This window comes from Cyprinodon tularosa, unplaced genomic scaffold, assembly GCF_016077235.1.
Source record: "Cyprinodon tularosa strain WSP-4 unplaced genomic scaffold, ASM1607723v1 ctg228, whole genome shotgun sequence".
NCBI classification, from domain to species: Eukaryota; Metazoa; Chordata; class Actinopteri; order Cyprinodontiformes; family Cyprinodontidae; genus Cyprinodon; species Cyprinodon tularosa.
Window position 1 is genome coordinate 824,596 of NW_024038851.1, and position 19,891 is coordinate 844,486.

Here is a 19,891-nt window from a genome sequence, read left to right on the forward strand (position 1 = left end):
AATCATTTCTAAAACTGCTTTGGAATCTGTACAGACCACCACCATATCTTGTCTAACCTCCTCTACCCATTGTAAGCTTAGTATAATTGCCACTATTTCTGATATTCTTTTAGAAATGTATATCTTAAACTCTGGTATATATATTGCTATTCCCACACGTCCTTTTAAATTCTTAAAACCATCTGAATATATTTTAAGGTAGCTATAATATGAGTTTCTTAAATATATATCACTCTTTATCCCTATTTCATTTAAATTCCAATCATTTTTTCATTTTAAGCAGTCTCGTGTCTACATTTATCTCAGGGAATAGCCAAGGAGGAATAACACTAAACAGCAGGGTCCTTGGACAAAATTCAGAAACCAAAAGCAAAAAGGTTGTCATATCACCTCTCTAATTTATTTCAGCCCTCCCTCGATACAAATTAAAAAATAATGCTTACTTGGCTTTTTTTCTTTCATCATTTCTATTTATTTATTTGTCTTTCATTATAATTCTGTTACATTCGACATATACATATCCTTTGATTTCGATTTTTTTTTAGTAGGTATGATTGACTATATGTTATGTTTTATTGAACTGTATTGTTTGAATGTGTCATTGTTACTGTTCCAAATAAAGTAATATAAAAAAAAAATAAACAGCAGGGTTGCGTTTCTTCCTCTACGGTGCTAGTTTGCAGCTTCCTGAGATGTCGCCACCTACCGGCTGAGGTCAGAAAAAAACAGGAAGTGAGAATAAGAACACAAGCAGAAGCAGAAGGGTCGCTGCACTTATGAGCTGTTTGAATGGAGGCGACTGTTTATTAGGTATTAATGAATAGACCTAATAGGCTACATAACTTAATGAAGCACAAAATGTGCCAAAGCTAATTGTAGATAAATTCCTTTAATGACTCAAACCTCAAGTGCAAACCCTGATCCACCTTTATTTTAATGGACAGAGGAAGAAGAGGAAGAAGAGGTAAAGAAGAGGTGAGGGCTATATTAACTGAATCAGTTATTCAGATTGTTGCCTTACTAATTGTTGGATTATAAAATGTTTAACTATGATTATCAGGATGTATGGGAGGTTTTACACTGAAGTCTAAATATAATAAACCCAGGCTATAATTAGGATGGAAGAAGGTTGAGTGTGTATCAGATGATCCCTTCTTTCCCAGCAGGACAGAGATGTCCGTCTGTCCAAATCAATGTCTTATGTGCTTCGTCATGGAGCTGCAAAGATGGGGCTTCAACTGGCCACAGGTGAGCTCATACTTGCTGTTTCCTACACAAATGTGTATACAAAACATCCAACAAATGGCCATTATAACAGTTAAATTTTCCTCTTATATTGTCACTGTGTAAAAGGTGACAATTTAATTCAATATATGTCAAGGTGGTGTTCTCGATATGAAGATGTTAGCGGAGACTTTGCTGCATGTAAACAGTTTAAAAATAGCAAGTAGATTTATTCAGACTAAACATTAAATGTGTGACCAGATTCCCTAACGGCTCTTATCTCCACAGATGGTTTCCTGTACGTGGAGGACCTCTTGTCTCACCCCCAGTTTCACATGTACACATCAGATGACATCGAAAGAGTCGTTGCTACAAACGAAAAGCAACGCTTTAAGCTCCGCTCCCACCCGGACGATGGCCGGCTGCAGATTAGAGCCAATCAGGGACATTCTGTACAGGCAGGCAAAACCGATACAACAAATGTGTTTTTAATCCAACTGGTTCTAGATTCAGGCAAACCTGAAATGAACGGTCCAATTCAGATGCTGTTACAAACAGTTAAACTCAATGTAAACTTTCTTTGATTAAAAATAACCTAAGGAAGCTTAGCTTTCTCATTCTGACTAAGCATGTGGTGACAGTGGGGGGAAACTCCTATCTTTAAACTGGAGGGATGATAGTCTAGTTTTCAAAACTAGCTGAGATGTAGTAGTACTTTGATGGGAAGAGAAGACAAAGATAATGGCAGTAGGAGTTCTGTTAATGAATCATGGGGAGAGACATAGCCAAACACACTGAGCCAGAAAGATACTCTATGGGGCAGAAATTTCAAAAATGTCATTCGTATAAAGAACAAGTATCCTCGCACCCCTGATTGTAATAAATGATCTGCAACATTCTACTTAATTTATGTGCAATTTTATTAATTCTTAACAAGTTTCACTTTATATAAGCTAATCTTTCCTTGAGGTCAGAAGCAAAATGTGTCCTTTAACGACCTGAGATATCATCTCCTTTTGCCTAGATGTGTAGAAAATTTCAAAATAATTTACATAAGAGTTTGAATTTTTTTTTACTGCATTTAAGAAACTGCCCTTCTGTAAACTACCTTTATATATCTGGGAACAGGTAATGGATCTGGAGCTAAAACCAGTCCTAGCCGGTTCTCTGGACTGCCCCACTGAAGCCGTTCATGGCTCCTACCTCCGCAACTGGGTGTCCATTCAACAACATGGTCTGAGCCGCATGAATAGGACTCACATTCACCTGGCGCCTGGCCTTCCAGGGGAAGATGGCGTCATAAGCGGTATTCTTTCTGTTTGAATCTGAAAGGAAAAGTCTGTTAGCTAAACCTCCTAGAATGGCCTTATGTCTTTTCCCACCAGGCATGCGGAAAAACTGTGATCTGGCTGTGTTTATTGATGTCCCCAGAGCACTGGCTGGTAAGATGAGCTTCTAATGTCCAACACTCTGCATCTGTGTTTAAAGAAACTGACCTTTTTAACAGTGATTTTATTTGTGTGTTTCCGATTCATACAGATGGTATTGAGTTCTTCTGGTCAGAGAATAACGTGTTGCTGACTCCAGGTGATTCTGAGGGTAAACTCCTTCCCAAATACTTCACACGAGCCCTGAGACTCAGGCCTACAAGTACGAAAAACTAAACACACAAATTCTTATTAAGAAACCAGACGAAGTTCCAGTGTTAAGTCATTTAATTTTCCCACTGTTTCTTTTTCAGGGAGCGTCCTTCCCCTGCAGTAAAGGCTGCAGAGCTTGAAGCTTGATCTTCTAACCAAGCACAAGCCCACTTTTGCTATATTTTGTTCTTGGTCTCCATGGTTACACCAGTTTTGCTGCTCTTTGTAATGACACTATGGTGCACATGAGAAACCTTTATTTATTTTCATTATAAACACTACAGTGCCATGGTTAATAATTCATGTTGCATTAGCTTTTTCATATTACAGCCACAAATTCTAATATATTGTACTTGGGTTTAATGTGAGAAAGCAAAGAAGCCAATCAGAATCAGACATACTTTAATAATCCCAGAGGGAAATTAGTTATTATGAGGTGGAGGGTATATAGTATATATATATTTTTATTGCAAATAATCAGAAAGATGTGGCATGTATCTGTATTCAGCCTTTAACACCCCTAAAGTAAATCAATTCTACCTATGCCCTTTAGATGTGGCAGAAATCTTGCCTTTGTGAAAGAGAAGCAGGAAGAGAGTCTTTTTTGAAACAGCAAACGCACAAAATAATTAACTCCAGACTTACAAGACGAAAGTTTTGAGTTACATATACAAAATAGTAGCTTATGATGCACGGTGGTGGCAGCATAGGCTGTGGGAAAGCTTTGTTCAGCAGGGAGAAGAAACCTGGTTATCTATGATAAGGATGGGGGGAGTAAGAAAACAAAGAATATTGTTAAAGGCTGCAAAACATTTGATATTAGGGCGGATGTTAACGATTTATAGGACAGTGACCTTAAACATGCAGCCAAGGAATGGACTGGATCACATATTCATGGTGAAGAAGGGTCTAGTCAAAGGTCTGACCCAAATCCAGTTGCTCATCTGACGGAAGACAGAGGAGAATCCGTTCCTCACAAAGGTTTTTTTTTTTTAATCCAGCCTGACTGAGCTGTAGCTGTTTTTTTTTTTTTTGTTTGTTTTAAAGGAGAATTGGCAAATATTTCCGTCTGTTGATATGCAACTCAGGTAAAGGCATAACCCCAAAAGACTTGTAGCTGAAATTGTAGCAAATGGTATCAGATGCTAATTGGAAGACAGTAGTGTCTAAAATGTTGAAAACCATGTGTCATTTTACTTCAACATCACTATTATGAGAAATTTGTGTTGACCTATCACATAAAATCTCACTGTAATAAATCAAGACCCTTTCTAATGACAAAGGAAGTATTAGCATGTTGCCGAGGTCAGCGGTAAATAAACTAAGAGAAAAGAAATGACGTATTTTAATAATCTGTAAATAAAGAGTTAACTTTCTGTGTTTTTGAGAGGTCTCTACATTTGAATCACAGCAGACACTGGAGAACCTTAATAGTTAATATTTTCTTGTACAATTATAGAAACACGTATAAATGTGTGAGATATTTGTTTAGGAGCCATCATAAACGCTTCCATAGTGCTGCATCCCCCAGGAGAGAAAACCTGAATCACTCACTTTTGTCCTCATTAATATTATTATTAATGGGAAAAGCTAATACAGGTTTCTTTGTTGGGTCAATACAGTCACGTTCAATAAATTAGAATATTATTGAAAACTTAATTTTTATTAGTAACTCAAATAACTGAGACAAATCTTATAGAATAATTAACTCAGCAATGTTTTATTTATACCAACTATGATGATTTCCACTTATAGGCAACAAAAATATGACATTTAAGCTTAGAATATTCTATCAGACCAATAAAGAGAAAACATGATTAAAACATAAATGAGGCTTAAAAGAACATATGTTTTAAATCAGTTTATAAGTTGGGATTTCAGAGAGTGCTTTTAAACTGACAATGGAGACATATACTTAAAGTGTAACTCACCCCAAAATATAATTTTTTTCTCCATTCAAACTGAATAACTGGGCCCTATGGAGCGCTTTATTAATGTCACTGTTAATGTTTTTACTTTTTTAAGTGAGATTTTATTAGTTCGGCAATTTCCATCTGAAAACCGCCTTTGTGCTGCAACAATGGTTTAATGGTGTCTATTGCAGTTAAAATTCGGTTCAAACGGTACATGCAGCACAGGCCTATGTCATAGGTACAGGCATCCTCTCCCTGCCCTGGGATACAAAAGGAACTCATTGAGACGCACGGCTCCATAAAGAGTCATGCCTTCCTCCTTTACCTCAGCAGAACCTGGCAGCACCTGTTCTAAGCATGGTGCAGTCAGTGCTGTCTGAACTGATAGGGCTCTGGCTCACTGGGCTTTATAAAGCCTCCCTCGATCACAGGGGAATGGAGCATGAAGCTAATGAAGCTCCCCACACTTAACCTGACCCCTCATGGTTTCTCTGCACTGACCACTTTGGTGGCTTTTTTTCAAAACCTAACTCTTAGTGAGGTTATGGTATTAAATCAGGATGAGTTCCACTTCAATGACTATGACTCTTTAGCCCAGGCATCCCCAAAGTTGGTCCTGGAGGGCCGCTGTCCTGCAGGTTTTAGAGGTTTCTCCGCTTTAGAACAGCTGATTCTGATGATTGCATATCAGCAAAAGCCTGTTAATCAACTGTCAATGTAAATCAGCTGTGCTGGAGCAGGGAAACCTCTAAAACCTACAGGACAGCGGCCCTCAAGGACCAACTTTGGGGATGCCTGCTTTAGCCTCTGCAGATTCAGTATTAATACATGTCTTTCCAGAACAAAGCTGATTACAAATAATGATTGATGACTTGTGGTTTTGGAGCCTCTATAATTTGAACCAGCAATGGTTTATCACATAGGAGCTGACATGTGGATGTCTGATGGATATTACAATCCATCAGTTTGGATAGAAGGTGGTAGGACTGAGAGCGAGGGGCCAGGCTGGATCCTCTCTTAAAAAAAAAATAAAAAATTGAAAGTCAGTCTTTGTGTGTTTCAGTATTATAGAGCTTCATGGCCTCCGGTCAGCTTATGGAAGAGCTCCTCATTGAGCGTTTCGCTCTTCTCACGGCTGCGTGTGGACATGAAGATGTAGCCTCCGATGAACTCGTGAACGATTTTACAGTCGGCGGTGATGCAGCCGAAGGCGATGTTCACGTTCCCTTCAAACTCGATGGCCACCTGGACAGAAAGTTACCCAGAAGGAAACATTAGTTTGGGAAAGAGAATCACCTGGAGGGAAAACCAAAACCTTGCAAATAAGATTTGAGGATTTTGCCGAGAGTTGTTAAAACATTAAACACATGCTTAGAAATGGGAAAATAAAACCCTTTAGTTGCAGTTTATATTATTCCAGCAGCTGTTTTCTGAGGGGAGATTGATGAATGCATGAGTGTGACCTGTTTTATGTCCCAGTTCACGTTCCACTGCTTCATGTTGTTGTATCGCCAGGTCTTCACCACATCGCCCACTCCCAAATCGATACGGATCAGGCGGTTGGGCGCTATGCCCAGAACCTCATCCTTTCTGCTTCCTTTAAACCTATTGGGCAGAAAGCATGTATAAATACATGTGAACACAATTTCCGCCATTTTTGTGCCTTTATGCCTATCTTTTTGAATAGTTCTGTTATTATTATTATTGCCTTTTATCACATAAATGACTGATTTTAACAGAAAGATTGTTCTCATTAACTATTGTTAACTATTCATACCCCAAATAGATGCATATAAATCATTCTCAGAGGAACTTTAATAATAGCATTTTTTATTGCAGATAAAAATCAAAATCTTCTCAGCAACACCAGTGGAAAGAAAACAAAATAAAAAGCCCGGACGAGGAGAATAAGATCTCACTCTATTTACACCACAGTTTAACAAAGGACAGTATAAAATTATCAAGATCGTTTCATTCAAAACAGGGAAGCAAAAGTTTCTACCTCTACTGCTGAAATGTTAAAACAGATATTAGTTAAAGTAAGGTTATATATAACTTTTACTCATTAAAATTTTGATAAATGTAGTTTAGCCCAAAATTATAATTATTATTATCCCAGGTTTGAAAAATTTTCACTGTTTTCAGGTTTGAAGTTTATTTCTGATTGAGAAGTTCAAAATCTCATAAAGATGGAAAAAACTGGTTAAAAGGACTGACCGTTTAGAAAAAAAATATACAGTTTTTAAATTTTATTTAATAAAGAAATGGAATAATGAAGTAATTTAAAACAATTTTGTTGACTGGCTTTTTCCTGTCATAAAACATCAAAAACTAGTATTTTCTATTATGCATCTCTGTTGATCAGCTCCAAGCCTTTTTGTTGGAATGCCTCCTTAAAATCACCCTAATCTTTAGCTCCCTCTTAGATTTTCTTTCAGATTCAAGTCAGGAATCTACTTCAGCTAAGAAAAAATTTATCTTATGAAGTCAGAGGAAACATTTTGGTAAAATAAAGAGACCCCCCCCATTAGACATTTAAGCAGAGGTCTAGATCTGAGAAGCAGGTTACCACGGTGAACTGTTCAGCTGTAAGCAATCTCTAAATGATGCATGATGCATGAGTAAAGCTCATGCATCTTGTCTCTGTGGAGATGCATCCACACTTAGACTAGCTGCACACATTTAAATAAAAAAAAACTACTGGAAACACTTAACATTCAAACTTGAGATGCATAGACTTTATTGATAACATTGGAAGCTAAGTCACTCCCTTGCATAGGAGTGTGTCCAGTTAATAAAAATTATTGTGGGGCTCCTTTGCCTTCCTACTTTTCTTGCTTTGTACAAATACTAAAAGCCTCAGAACTGAATGCTGTGACCACTTTGCATTATTAAAGTGCTAAAATCTACGCTCTTGTAATCTTTAAACTGTTTTACAGTGAATTCACTGCTGTTACTAAAAGGACTGGACTAGGGCGTTATAACTTTTAAAGCGCCATTACTTTTATAACCAAAACTCGATGTAATGATCTCGGTACTAATGCTGCACTGCAAAAAATTTAATTCTAAATAAGTCATTTTTTTCTTAAAGTGCATTTTGTCTTGAATTTAGGAGGTGAGACACTTTGCAAATGGAACAAGACAATTTACATTAGAAATAAGGAAAAAAAACATCTGCATTGTCTTATTTAAAGTGCATATTACCTAATTATCTTATTTCAAGGGTAAAAATACTAATTCCATTAGCAAATCATCTCATTTATTTACTCAAAGTTTTCCTAACTTATTCTAGATCATTTTTGCAGTGTGGGCTGACCACTCACTCCACACACCTGCCCAGCTCCACCCTTTCCAAAACCAGCTTTCACTGGCTTCATCTGTTCCCACCACTATATAACCAGCCATTGGACCAGTCATCAGGGCCAGATTATCTCCTACCATCCTGGTAAAACTAATCAGCATCATCCTATTTGCCTGCCTGCCTGCCTGTCTGCTATGTGACCTTTTCAACCTTCTGTTACAGAGCCTGACTCTGTTCTGACTATGCCTGCCTGCCCAGAGATCTAATCTGTTCTGCCTCTGGACCTCCGAATCTGCCTGGCCTGGACTGCCTGCCTTCATGGCCGACCTTTTCTGCCTTCCTCTCTCTGGATCACTAACCCGACAAAACCCCACACAACCTGCCTGCCTATCTGCCTGTCGCCTAACAGCCTGCTCCTCTCACGCCTTGCCAATCCCCGGACCTTTCAGCTCCAGCGCTGCTCGCCAAACACGTTTCTGAAATAAACTGAATTCAAACATCACTGACCTGTCTTGGTTGGACTTTGGGTCCAGCCTCTGTTCCTCACACTTATTGTGTAAAGAATTTCATTCATTTCAGGCTTATTAGATTGTACCAAATATTTTTTTTCTGTTCTCCTCCCTAACATGGGGAATCACATTGTTATTAATCTGCTCCTCGACACATTCAGTGACATCCCTATGATAGCAGCATTACTCTCATAAGAGCAATGGGAAAGAGATAAGGTCAGCAGATTTTTTGAAAACCTTGTTATATATTAACATCAGTAATAAAATGTTCATCACTTAACAGAAGTCAAAGCTTTTACACACAAACCCACAGCTTTTCAACAAAGGCTCATTTCAGTTTCACATTCAATCTTTCACATTCAATCTTTACTTTTCTAAGTAGCAGCCAGCTGTGCTGCAAGGCTAGCACTAGCACTTTTGAGCTTATACCTGAGAAAAGGAAAATAATTGTTTTTTTCAGCTTCTTCCAGCTTTGCTACTGGTAGGATCTGATTTCTCAGGGATTATGGGTAGTGATGTTGCTATAGTGATTTAATATCTGCTGTGTTGTGCTGCATCAGATCCATTAAAACTTTACCTGACAACCACATATGAGAGTCCAAAATCAGGCAGGGCCTGCCAGATCTGCAGGAAGCGCATCAGTGCATCTGTCAGGGAGAGCTGAGCCACATTCTGGTAGGCATCCAGGATACGAGGGGTCAGCTGGAGGGGCAGGTAGAGGAAAACCTCTTAAGTTTAAAGGTAAAGACGCTTTAATATTTAGATTTATGCTTTTTAAAGAAATGCATTCCTGTTTTTTGACAAACACATTCAGTGGAGCAAACAGGAATGATAAATACTGTCTATCCTGTACCGGGGAAAACAGAGTTTCTTCCTCTACCTGTTTGGGTTTGTATTTCTTATGGTAGCGTGGTGACACCAAACTGTGAGTGTTGATGCTTTCATCGCTGGAAGCTGCATTATTACTAGAGCCAGAGTTGGTCTTCTGCATGGCCAGAAAGGAACGGATGCTCTGGATTTCACTCTGGAAGCTGCTGTCTGCCAGGCTCTTGCCTTTAGAGGCCAGCCGACACCCGGCCATCCACTGAGCGTATTGTTGCTCCTGCAAAACAAGCATTAGACACAGGAGGGGGGAGCTGATACAAGAGCGGCTTTGGGGCGAGACTAAGATGAAAACAGTGATGTTTGGCCTCACGTTCTCACAGCGCAGATAGACCTCGTTCATGCCTTCAGGTGCAGGGATCAGCAGTCTGATTAGGAACTTCTGCGCTGCCACGTTAACGTCCGGAGCCACCTCACAGCCTGACAGACGGACATTTAGCAAAGTCACACACTGTGTTTTAATAAGCAGCATTGGCTTAACGATGAACCTCTTTACCTACCACATTGTTTCTGCACAATTATTTAGTAAAATGACATATTTTCTTATGTTTTCAGTACCTTTCAGGTTAATCTGTTGAATGGGTTCTCCAATGCTCTCCTCTTTGCTCTTGAAGTAGGAGATAGACGTATCCTGGAATTTGAACCAGTACTGCTTATATCCCTTCAGAGTTAGCCTCTTTGGCCTGAAGAACATGATAATATTGCTCAGTTCCATCCAAGACAGTCTTTTCTAAATGAAACCAAGTTTAACCAAAGTCATATGAGCATTTAGGAAAACAAAAACATACCTGAAAATCTTCAAGTAGTCGTTGAGTTCTGGCGCCGTCATGTTTTCCTGAATAACAGTTCATGACAGATGATTATCTACTCCGTGATGTTGTTTTTATATAATTACAATCAAAATACATAATTTTTGCAAGCTGTATAACATGTCAGTAGCTCAGAGATTAACTTTTAAATTTAGCAGTAATTAGGATCATATATGCTGGATTTTTAATGAAAACTGAAGCTACCAGCAGGTCAGAGGCGGAGCTGCTCTCTCCCTCCATCTTAACCTCCAGGGACTGAAGGGCCGACTCCAGGTCGTCCAGGGCCGTGTTAGAAGTCAGCATCCGGGGCTCCGACAGGGACACCTTGTTGATGTGGTACTAGAATGGTTGACAGAAATATTAAAGCTGTGAGCTTAAAATCATGAGGCACACTATGTTTCTGTTTCTAAACATGAAGCGACGCAGAAGTAACAGGAACTTCTGGTGCAGTGATTTTATCCTATATATAAAAGCACTTCCAACAAATGCAAATGAAGTCAATTTATGAATCTGCAAATTTACCAGCGATAACCAGAAGTTATAATCCCTCATCTGACTTCATTTGTCTCATGCATCTTTGTAATCCTTATACATTTGTTCTAGTATATTTATCTTTAGAGCCTGCTGTATCCTTTTGAATCATTTTAAGCCCGAGCTTTTACTAAACCATTTATGTGTTCTTGATTTAAGTGATTCTTTTTTAAATGTTTTATATTATGAGTTTTTTTTTTCCTTTTTCACCTCCTGGTTTTGATTCTAAATACTATGAAACACTAAAAAGTGTATCCTAGAGCCAATAAATGAGTCGTTTGGTAGCAAATCAATTCCAAAACATCAGAACTCAATATTTTTTTCACCCTTTAATGAAGGAGATTAGGCATTCTGAGTTTCTTTTTTTTTTTTTTTTGGTGCACTACATAATATAGTGAAAGGGCAGGGCCACAATATGCTCAGGCCTAAATCGTCTCTGGGCCACGCTACTCTGCCAGCTCTTCCTCCTGTCCAGTAACAAGTGAATAAAGGCCATGCAACCTTTTACTTATTTCCTCCTTGATCCAATTCCATTTCCTTTATTTTGATGAAGCTTTAATTTGGAAATGCATTCTCCAATAAATGACTTTTAAATTTAAAACTGAATGCAGAGTGTGTTAAAGGTGTAGTGGATAATGTTCTTTTTCTAGGTGGATCATCAAAATAATAAGCTTTACTGAGACAATCATTCATTTCCCTCAGAGTGATGCACACATCCCTGTGCAGCATTTGTATCTTACCTGCAGGGCTCCAAAAAGCATCATCTCCTCCTCGGTGCAGTCTATATCTTCCAGCAGAATGGCCCAGCGGGCCTGCTCATACAGCTGGGCGAGACGCACAACATCGTACTGCCAGATAGAGATGATGGATGACTTAAAATAGATCTGACACATTACAAATTTTAAAGAGGATGATTATATAAAACACCACACACACCTTGGGGTCTATATCGTAGAAGGAGTAAAACTTGAAGCGAAGCCATAGTCGGTCATTTTCTTGGATGCCTTGCTGCTTAAGACAACGAGATGAATCCAACCACCTGAGGGGGGGCACAGAGCGTTTTTTTGTTTCTAAAGACTTTATGAGGTTTGTGTTCCTATGAACATACAGCATGTAGTACACTGCATATGTGATCTCAAAATGAGTAAAAATGTCTTAAATTAAGGGTATTTACCCTTAATTTGAGCAGGTAATTAAGTATTTTTACTCTTAAAATAAGGTATCTAGATATTATGCACTTGAAATAAGACAATGCAATTGTTTTTCTTATTTTATGTGTAAATTGTCTTGTTTCATTGGCAAAGTGTTTCACTTAAATCCTTAATTCAAGAAAAAAATGCACTTATTTTAAGAAAAAAAGACTTATTTAGATTTCATTTTTTTTGCAGTGTATTTGTTGGTATGCAATATTCAGAAATAGTTTAAAAGTGAGCTACATCATTGTCATTTATGTTAGTTTTTCCATTCAGCCTCCTAAATTAGTTCATCTATATATAAAACTAAAGAAAGTCAACAAAAAAACAACTACTTTTTTAATTTATTTCTTTGAAATGGCAGCACCGAGTGCAAGCAACCCAAAAACCTCTTAGTATACATGAGTGTCTCAGTAAGTTAGAGAGCCTTATTTCTTCCAGCTATTTCATTCCAAAGTGGCCTCGAAGAAATCACTGTACTTGTTACATAGTCTAAGTGCAATTTCTGATTTAAAAATGAGGATGGTAATCCACTGGATTCAGAAGCTGATACTTATCTTTCTGACAGCTCTTTCTGTCTCATCTTTGTGTTCATTCTCACTTGAAAGATCAGGATCAAACCAGACTATATATATCAGAGGTTTAAAGATTTAAATCATCCCTCAGAATAATGAGCTATATAGCATGAATCATGCACTGCTGATATGGTACACCACCTTGCAGTTGTAGCCATTTTAAGTAAGGAATAAATGTTGAAATTTATCTCTGCGTTAGATTGCATTTTTTTTAATTTGGGAAGTTCTTGTCTTCAGCTTTTGCTGTTGCCCTAAATGTCTTGAAATACGCAAATATGAATGAGTATGTGTGTTGTGTGTAGAAATTATTTCAAATGGCTGTAAAAGATGAGGTGCAAACCAGTTTTTTTTTTGGAAGATTTGGATCTACCTGCCGTTGATGTGAGCTTTGTCCACCACACTGGCAGGGCGGTACTGCTTAGTGATGACCTCGGGAGCAGGAGGAGGCTGAGTGATGGACAGCATCTTGTAGACGGCCTCCATCTGCTCTGAGTCAGCAAAATGAGCCGGCATACCGTTGTACAGACAGGGCCGGGAAACTGAACAGGAAGTGGGAACGCAAAGAATGATGTGAGATATTCAGGAGAAAAACAGGAAATAGACTGGCTGAAATGTTTTAGACATTGTGAGAAGTGTTTTAAAAAAAGATGTGATGGGTGTACCCATGGAAAGGGGCACCTCGGTCAGGTCGTAGATCTCCTCCGCCATGTCTTTGTCTTTCTTCTTCTTCTTCTCCTCCACAGGACGGAGAAGGGAGAGCTCCTCAGGGTGACGGATATCTGTTGGGAAATCATGTCAGAGTGGGTATTAAACAGACCCCATATTGAGTTATTTGAACTGACGCTTGATTGATGTTGAAAATATCTAAAGTGGGCATATTTCTCTGTACAAAAGGATAATTGTGCTTAAAGCAGAGACATAATAGAAAATGAATTTTCTTATTGAATTTAATAAATGTATGTATAAACATGGTTTGGTTTCTGAAAAATGTAAAATCTGGGAGTCAGTTTCAAGAGAAAAAGATGTTAAAGCTGGCAAGAGCAATAGGAAACATCCTCTTTTTATTATGGGCTGAGATGTAAGAGTAAGAAGTCCTTAAATTAAAATCAGCATAAAGGCCAGATAACAGCAAATGGGGTCAAGGACCTTAACTCCTTTGGATGTGTCCTATAGTTGGATGAATCTATTGAATCATGCAAACATGTTTTGACCATCATGAACATCAATAAATGTGCAATAAAATAATATTAAAAACAAAAAAGACTGTGTAATGTTCTATTTATTTGTTAAAATCAAAATTTTTCCAGTCAGTATATTTGCAACACTACAACAAGGACTGCAAGTCAGAAAGTTGTGTTAATGGAGGTTTTTAGCACACAGTGGTGCGAGGGACATGTCGTTTTCTGTGTTAAAGGTCAAGTTCTAGGTGACGTCTTGAATCTGCAACGACTGAGTCTATACTGTCCAATGATTGATGAGAGGAAAATGACAGAAAAAAACTTTGTGCATGCTCTTTGGAACCATTTTGATTTTAAAATAAATATCACTATTTATTTAAATCCAGTAAGGGATTTTGCATTGATATAAAAAAAAAAGAAAGAAAACTGCCCATTGAAAAACAATAAAGGAACCAGATTAAACGAGTAAGGAACGAATGGCAACACTAGCTTGCCTGGCAGGCTCACGTGGAAACATGAGTTTTACAGAAGTTTTAAGGTCAGACAAAGGTTAACCTGCTGGGACTACGATGACAAGTTCAATGCAAAGATGAGTCAGTGAACAAGGCTTTCAAATCCTTCAAACACCATGCTAGCTGTGAGCTATCGTACAAAGTTTTTTTTTTTGTTTGCTTTTGGGGCTACCATTGCATTGCACAAAGCTGATGGGTTATTTAAGAGAGAAGGCCGACTGAATTCTGCATTTTACGTGTTTTCTCTCTGCATGCATATTTCCTCTCATTGAATATTAATGTTAGATGAAACATGTGGCTGCATGGTTGTTTGTCTTCTGTGTTACTTTGTTTTTCTGCGATGCACTGGTGACGTTTCCAGCCTGTACCCTGCCTGCAGAAAAATGATCCAAAATACAAAAAAAAGCTTCTGTTGTAAATGTTTGGGCTATGATGATAATCCAGCATGTTGACAGAATACTAACCAGCATAATGTAACCTTGCAATTAACATCCCAAGTAGAAGCAGCTTAGGTAGATTAAACCAAAAATACTTATTTATTTGAGCCTGTATGTAACATCCAGACCTTATTTTCAAAAAATTGAAATGTTGAATAATTCTGTAGTGATCTTATGATCAATAACACTATTTATTTTACACATATCCCTCAAAGAGCCTTTCAACTAGAACCACAAAATGTCCATGCATTTATACACAGATCAGAAGCAAACCTCCAGAAAACAGCTCTTCCCCATTATACATTACTAAAAAAAGTTCACCTTAAATACAGATGAACTAATGATGTTGGTGTCCAGTCATCCAAAGCCTGTCAGTTCTTGTTTTGTTTTTATTTTACTTTACTTTGTTTTTGACAGTCAGATTGTTGCCCTTTAGTCTCTGGCTTTTCAAATAGTTTTTAATCCGCTAACCTTTTCTTGAGGTTTCTGGTGGGGAAATGAGACTAAGCTATGCTTAGATTAGAATAAATGAAAGTATGCAGAAGATTAAGAAACACTTTCTTTCTGGTAATGACCAAAGCGAACTGTTCCAGACAAAAAAAGAGCTGGTTAGGTTGATGTGATGGAGGGAAAACACAGAGTGATATAAATATCGACACCCGGAGATAAAAATACCTAAATAAAAAAAGATCAAAGAGGAAGTAATAAAGAAAAACCCACTGAGCATCCTGCAGATCCCCATCACTGTCTGGAAGACAGGGTTAGAGAAGCAGGCCTTCAGCATCAGGGTTTTCCCGTTGGGCAGACCCAGTTTAAGCGGCTTGTGTTGAGGTATGAACAGCAGCCGGGCGTCAGCGTGAATCCCATATTTTTCCAGAGTCCAGGCAGTTCGTAGGAGCCAGTGCTGCTTCTGCTCCCACCACAGCGCGTGGTCCGACCAGTCACGTTTGATTTCTGTAAAAGACAAACACAGAAGGAAATACTTAGATTCATTACAGATCATTGGGCTCTTTATCCGACAACAAGCTGGAACTGGATCCCTGAGGTGTTGGATCAAGCAGTTTACTTGTTAAACAACATGACAAGCAGTTATAACAGGGAAGGAAGTGCTTCAGTCTCATCAAAGGGTTCAGCACCCCACCAGGTATGCTTCCTAAACTTAAAATCAGCCTCTGCTCACATTGCAGTATCAGCATTCAATAAAGATCTTTTTGAGGATTCATATTCAGACAGGAGGAGCTACTGCTGGAGTTTCTCTACCAGAGGTCTTCCTGGATGAGTGTTTTATTTTCATCATCTGTCTCCTTCATTTCTATCAACTGTTGGCAGATGGGAAGCTCTTCCTCCTGCTTAATTTCCCTCATGTTAAAGAGTTGGTGGTTCCTTTTCACTGTGACGACACTCGCTTGCATAGGAGGAGGGATTGCTGCAGAAGTCAATTACTGTATGCAATCAGCCAGGGTTTCCTCAGGAAATAACTGCTCATTACCTGGCCACATATCAGCTGGAATTATCTTTATAGTAAAACAAACTGTGTGTTATTCTATTGTATCCAACTGAATTTCAAAATTATTTTACTGGAATCAGATGAATGGGATAAGAATAAATTAAGTTTGAGCTGAATTTAAATCAGTAACACTGAATATGAGGTTGTTTGTCTTGTAAACTAACTTAAACCGAATTAAGATTCAGCTGTTCAATTCAGTTATTGGGATTTGGTTAATTCGTTTACTTTAGGAAAATATGGTCTAAATCCTGCAGGATATGAGAGTTTACTGATTATTTGACATCTGAACAACCCTAGTTTTTAGCATTACATGTGTAGGTAGCCTAAGTATTGAAAACATTCAACAATTTAGCAGCTGATCAGTTGTTCTGCAGTATAATACTGCAACTTATTTAGATCTGTTGAGCTGTGCATGATAATACATGTTCAGAGTCCTTCAGACAAGCGCACTGTCTGTTAGCTTAGCAAATGGATTTAATGGAAACAATTCACTCTGACATTTATGTGAATCATCACCAAGAAAAGGGTGTTTCCATGCTTCAGGAATTAAAGTCCAATTTTCCATTCTCTTATATTAGCAACATTTCAGTGAGTTATTCTAAAGAATTACCGCAAAAGAAAGACTTTCTGGATCAATGATGTTATAGCAGGGAGGTTAAAGGGTTACATCCTAATGTGGCATCTTTGATAAAGACAAACATACTGAAAAAATACTTTCTATAGTCCATGAGTTATTAGGGGTGCTCTACCTTCCAAGTCACATTAAGAGTTGTCTTCTCAATCATTAAAAATCAATACTTGGTGCTTGATATATCGGTCTGCTTCACACATGTTTTGGAAGAATATATGTAAATCCATGCAATTGTATGTCTATGCATTCTTGCTTAAAAGCGTGCAAAGGTCCCCTCAGCCCATTAAGGTTTCCACTGGGAATGTATTTGATAGATACAAAGAAAAAAATAGAACATGAAGTAAAAGAATTACATAAAAAAATATTTTATCTATGTATTTTTTTTTATTAACCTGGAAGATGGCCTATTTGAAACTTGTTAATGTGGTATGAATCTTATTTCTTCAGCTGAGACAATGAAGCTGTTCAAATGTGATGAGAAGATGGATGGAGCTAAATACAAGAAAAGCCACAAAGAATTGTTGGCCTTCCAACTGGATATCCCCTTAGCATGATGAAGTCACCACCGTGTTTCACCCTATGAATGGTGCATTACATTAATGTGTTGTATTTTGATTTAGACACATCTGAAGACACCTTTCTTTAAGAGTGATATTTGTTACTGCACAATGAGGCTATGGGCTGTTTTATAAAACACTGACAACATCTGTGGTAAAAGGTTAAATATTTAAGATTTAAGAACAAGTTTGTCATTGACTGCATGCTTTTATACTGCCAGCCCATGTGACAGAGAGAGACAGCTAAAGAAGGATAGATTGACTCACGTGTCTTCTCCACCAGCTTGACGATAACCCCTCCGATGTGGAGGTCAGATGCAACGCTGATGGTGACAGGAGGGGCATCAGGGCCCAGGTCCTCCACGGTGACTGACAGGTCCCACGCCGCCATACTCTGAGAGCGATAGGAGTAGACTGCATGACTGAAAGCAGGACTCTTCTCAGCAGCAATATAATCAAAGAAAGAGACACATCTCCAATAGGATGGAAACACCTTGGACAGCATTATAACCAAAATATAAAAACACCAATGATCAATTCTCTTTGATTTCATCAGTATAATTTTAAATATTAGTGCAATAAAGAGAAGCAATCTGACTTTTGATTAATCATATCTCTTTACAGGTGCTGCTCAGTTAAGACCTTATCCGTGGTAGACACAAACACACTGAGTGACAGGCTTGATAAATGTTTCCTGTTTCTGTCTCAAACTATCACCATGGATGCACACTTCCGCTTTTTAAATGCATGCAGCAGGGGAATGAACAACGCGCCATGGGCTGGGCCGTTCATTCGGTGTTGATACTGTCCCCTCCTGCATGTAAATAAAAACGCATTTAAGAAAACAAAAAAGCAATTTACTTCTTGGATAAAAATGTGTTATTTTTAAAACCATATTTCAGTTCAAAAAGACAAATACAGGTTAAACAGCGTAAGCAGGACATGATTAAATCTAGCCCCACGTTTACTTGAAGGCCCAGACTTTCACAATATTTTTATAAATTCAGACCTATGCGTTATTAAACACATTTATTAACTTATAAATTACACTTTACATCTCTATATTTTAAATATAAACATCCACTGCCATTTTGTCTGTTCTCCTGCTTCTATTTCCACACACACACATACACCCTGTAAAAGACAGTACCCTGAGCTTTCTCCGTCCACAATTTGAAGAATTTGACCCTTGTGTCTTTACCAAAACTCTGAAGAAGTTTCCCTGGTCTACTGTGAGAATTTGCAGCCGTCTTACCTCTCTCGAATAGGACAAGTTGTGGTGTGTGGTCTTGCCTTTGCTGCTTGTGTCACCCCTTTTAAAAAAAAAAAGCTTGTTCCTTTTTTCTCTGTCAGTTTCCGCCAGGCGGAAATGTGAACACAGCTCAACTTCTGACTGACAGCTTGTGTTGAGTGATACATATTAGGCAACATCTGTGCTTCGGTTCACAATTAAAGGCCACATGAGGGTTGCCAGATCAGCAGTTAGAAATGAAAGGGTGTGGGATATTATTCCTTAATTTCACAAGTCAGGTTCGTTTGGTTAAAATGCAAAGTAAGGTTAGGTTCTATGCTAAAGTTTTATGCATTTTTTATTTTATTTTATTTTTTTATTTTTCCTACTTGCTTTGATTCTGTTTTATCTTCCTGTATTTTAATCATGTAAAGCACTTTGCATTGTCTTTGTACTGAATTGTGCTATACAAATAAATTTGCCGTGCCTTGCCTTAAAGTGTTTCCTTTTAAACCTAACAGTCCCATATGAACAATGCAAATAATTTATTTTTTATGTATAAATTTAAAAATTATTGATTAATTATATATAAGTTAGAGAAAAGTCTTAACTTGTCTAACTTCCTAATATTTAGGTTCATAATTCAGTTTTCAGTTATTCAATAATAAGTTACAATTATTTGTTAAATTCTTCAACAATTTTTATTTATTTTTTTTGTAATACGGCCTTGAGTGCTATGACAAGTGCTTTCAAACATAAGGCATTATCAATATAACTAGTAATAAAAAAGTTAGTATTGTATTGATTTGATTTGATTTTATGACAAAAGCATAAATATTTATTTTTTGTAAAATTTCATTAATTAAAAGCTTTCTGATGCAAAATGCATTGTATTTATTTTACATATCAAAACCTGTCTGCAGGGTTACATTACAGGCAACCAAGTGATGACAGTTTAAATTAATTCATGATAGGAAATGTGACATAACTAAATAAACCCTAAATAACTGCATGTTATTATAAGTAACACATGTTACCATCTGGTAATTAATTTTATTAGTAATTACCTGTTTAGACAACAACTCTTTTTTTCTGCTAATTGATTTGTATTTTTTAATAATTTATATAATGGAGTTTATAGTTTCCTATTGAATATATGTCCTATATTTTTGAAATGGAACCTTTTTTAACCCTTTATATATAAATAAATACAATTGAATTTAAAATACAGTTTGCTGAAAACTGCAAAGTATTTTTTACT

General features: G+C 37.5%; 2 protein-coding genes across 5 annotated transcripts; one reads left to right on the forward strand and one right to left on the reverse strand.

Annotated features, from left to right (window-relative positions):
- The first annotated feature begins 687 nt into the window (after nucleotides 1-687).
- trpt1 (tRNA phosphotransferase 1) lies at nucleotides 688-4,240 on the forward strand. 3 transcript variants are annotated; one of them, XM_038286599.1, is made up of 7 exons: nucleotides 688-714; nucleotides 1,167-1,248; nucleotides 1,513-1,682; nucleotides 2,353-2,530; nucleotides 2,610-2,666; nucleotides 2,764-2,874; nucleotides 2,966-4,240. In XM_038286599.1, exons 2-7 carry the CDS (start codon nucleotides 1,194-1,196, stop codon nucleotides 2,986-2,988), a joined length of 594 nt encoding a protein of 197 aa, XP_038142527.1. In that variant the 5' UTR covers nucleotides 688-714; nucleotides 1,167-1,193; the 3' UTR covers nucleotides 2,989-4,240. The 3 variants fall into 3 exon arrangements, with proteins under 3 accessions (XP_038142527.1, XP_038142525.1, XP_038142526.1); XM_038286597.1 differs by lacking the exon at nucleotides 688-714 and adding an exon at nucleotides 725-975 and having other exon boundaries at nucleotides 1,164-1,248; XM_038286598.1 differs by lacking the exon at nucleotides 688-714 and adding an exon at nucleotides 725-975.
- A 321-nt stretch (nucleotides 4,241-4,561) lies between these two features.
- fermt3b (fermitin family member 3b) lies at nucleotides 4,562-18,794 on the reverse strand. Of its 2 annotated transcripts, none has more exons than XM_038286527.1 (15): nucleotides 18,655-18,794; nucleotides 17,667-17,793; nucleotides 15,425-15,658; nucleotides 13,240-13,356; nucleotides 12,948-13,116; nucleotides 11,746-11,848; nucleotides 11,550-11,657; nucleotides 10,483-10,617; nucleotides 10,258-10,304; nucleotides 10,028-10,152; nucleotides 9,783-9,889; nucleotides 9,468-9,689; nucleotides 9,165-9,289; nucleotides 6,241-6,382; nucleotides 4,562-6,022 (listed from the first exon to the last, which is right to left on the reverse strand). In XM_038286527.1, the coding sequence occupies exons 2-15, from the start codon at nucleotides 17,788-17,790 to the stop codon at nucleotides 5,843-5,845; spliced, it is 1,938 nt and encodes a 645-aa protein (XP_038142455.1). In that variant the 5' UTR covers nucleotides 17,791-17,793; nucleotides 18,655-18,794; the 3' UTR covers nucleotides 4,562-5,842. The 2 variants fall into 2 exon arrangements, with proteins under 2 accessions (XP_038142455.1, XP_038142456.1); XM_038286528.1 differs by having other exon boundaries at nucleotides 18,550-18,661.
- Nucleotides 18,795-19,891: the final 1,097 nt, after the last annotated feature.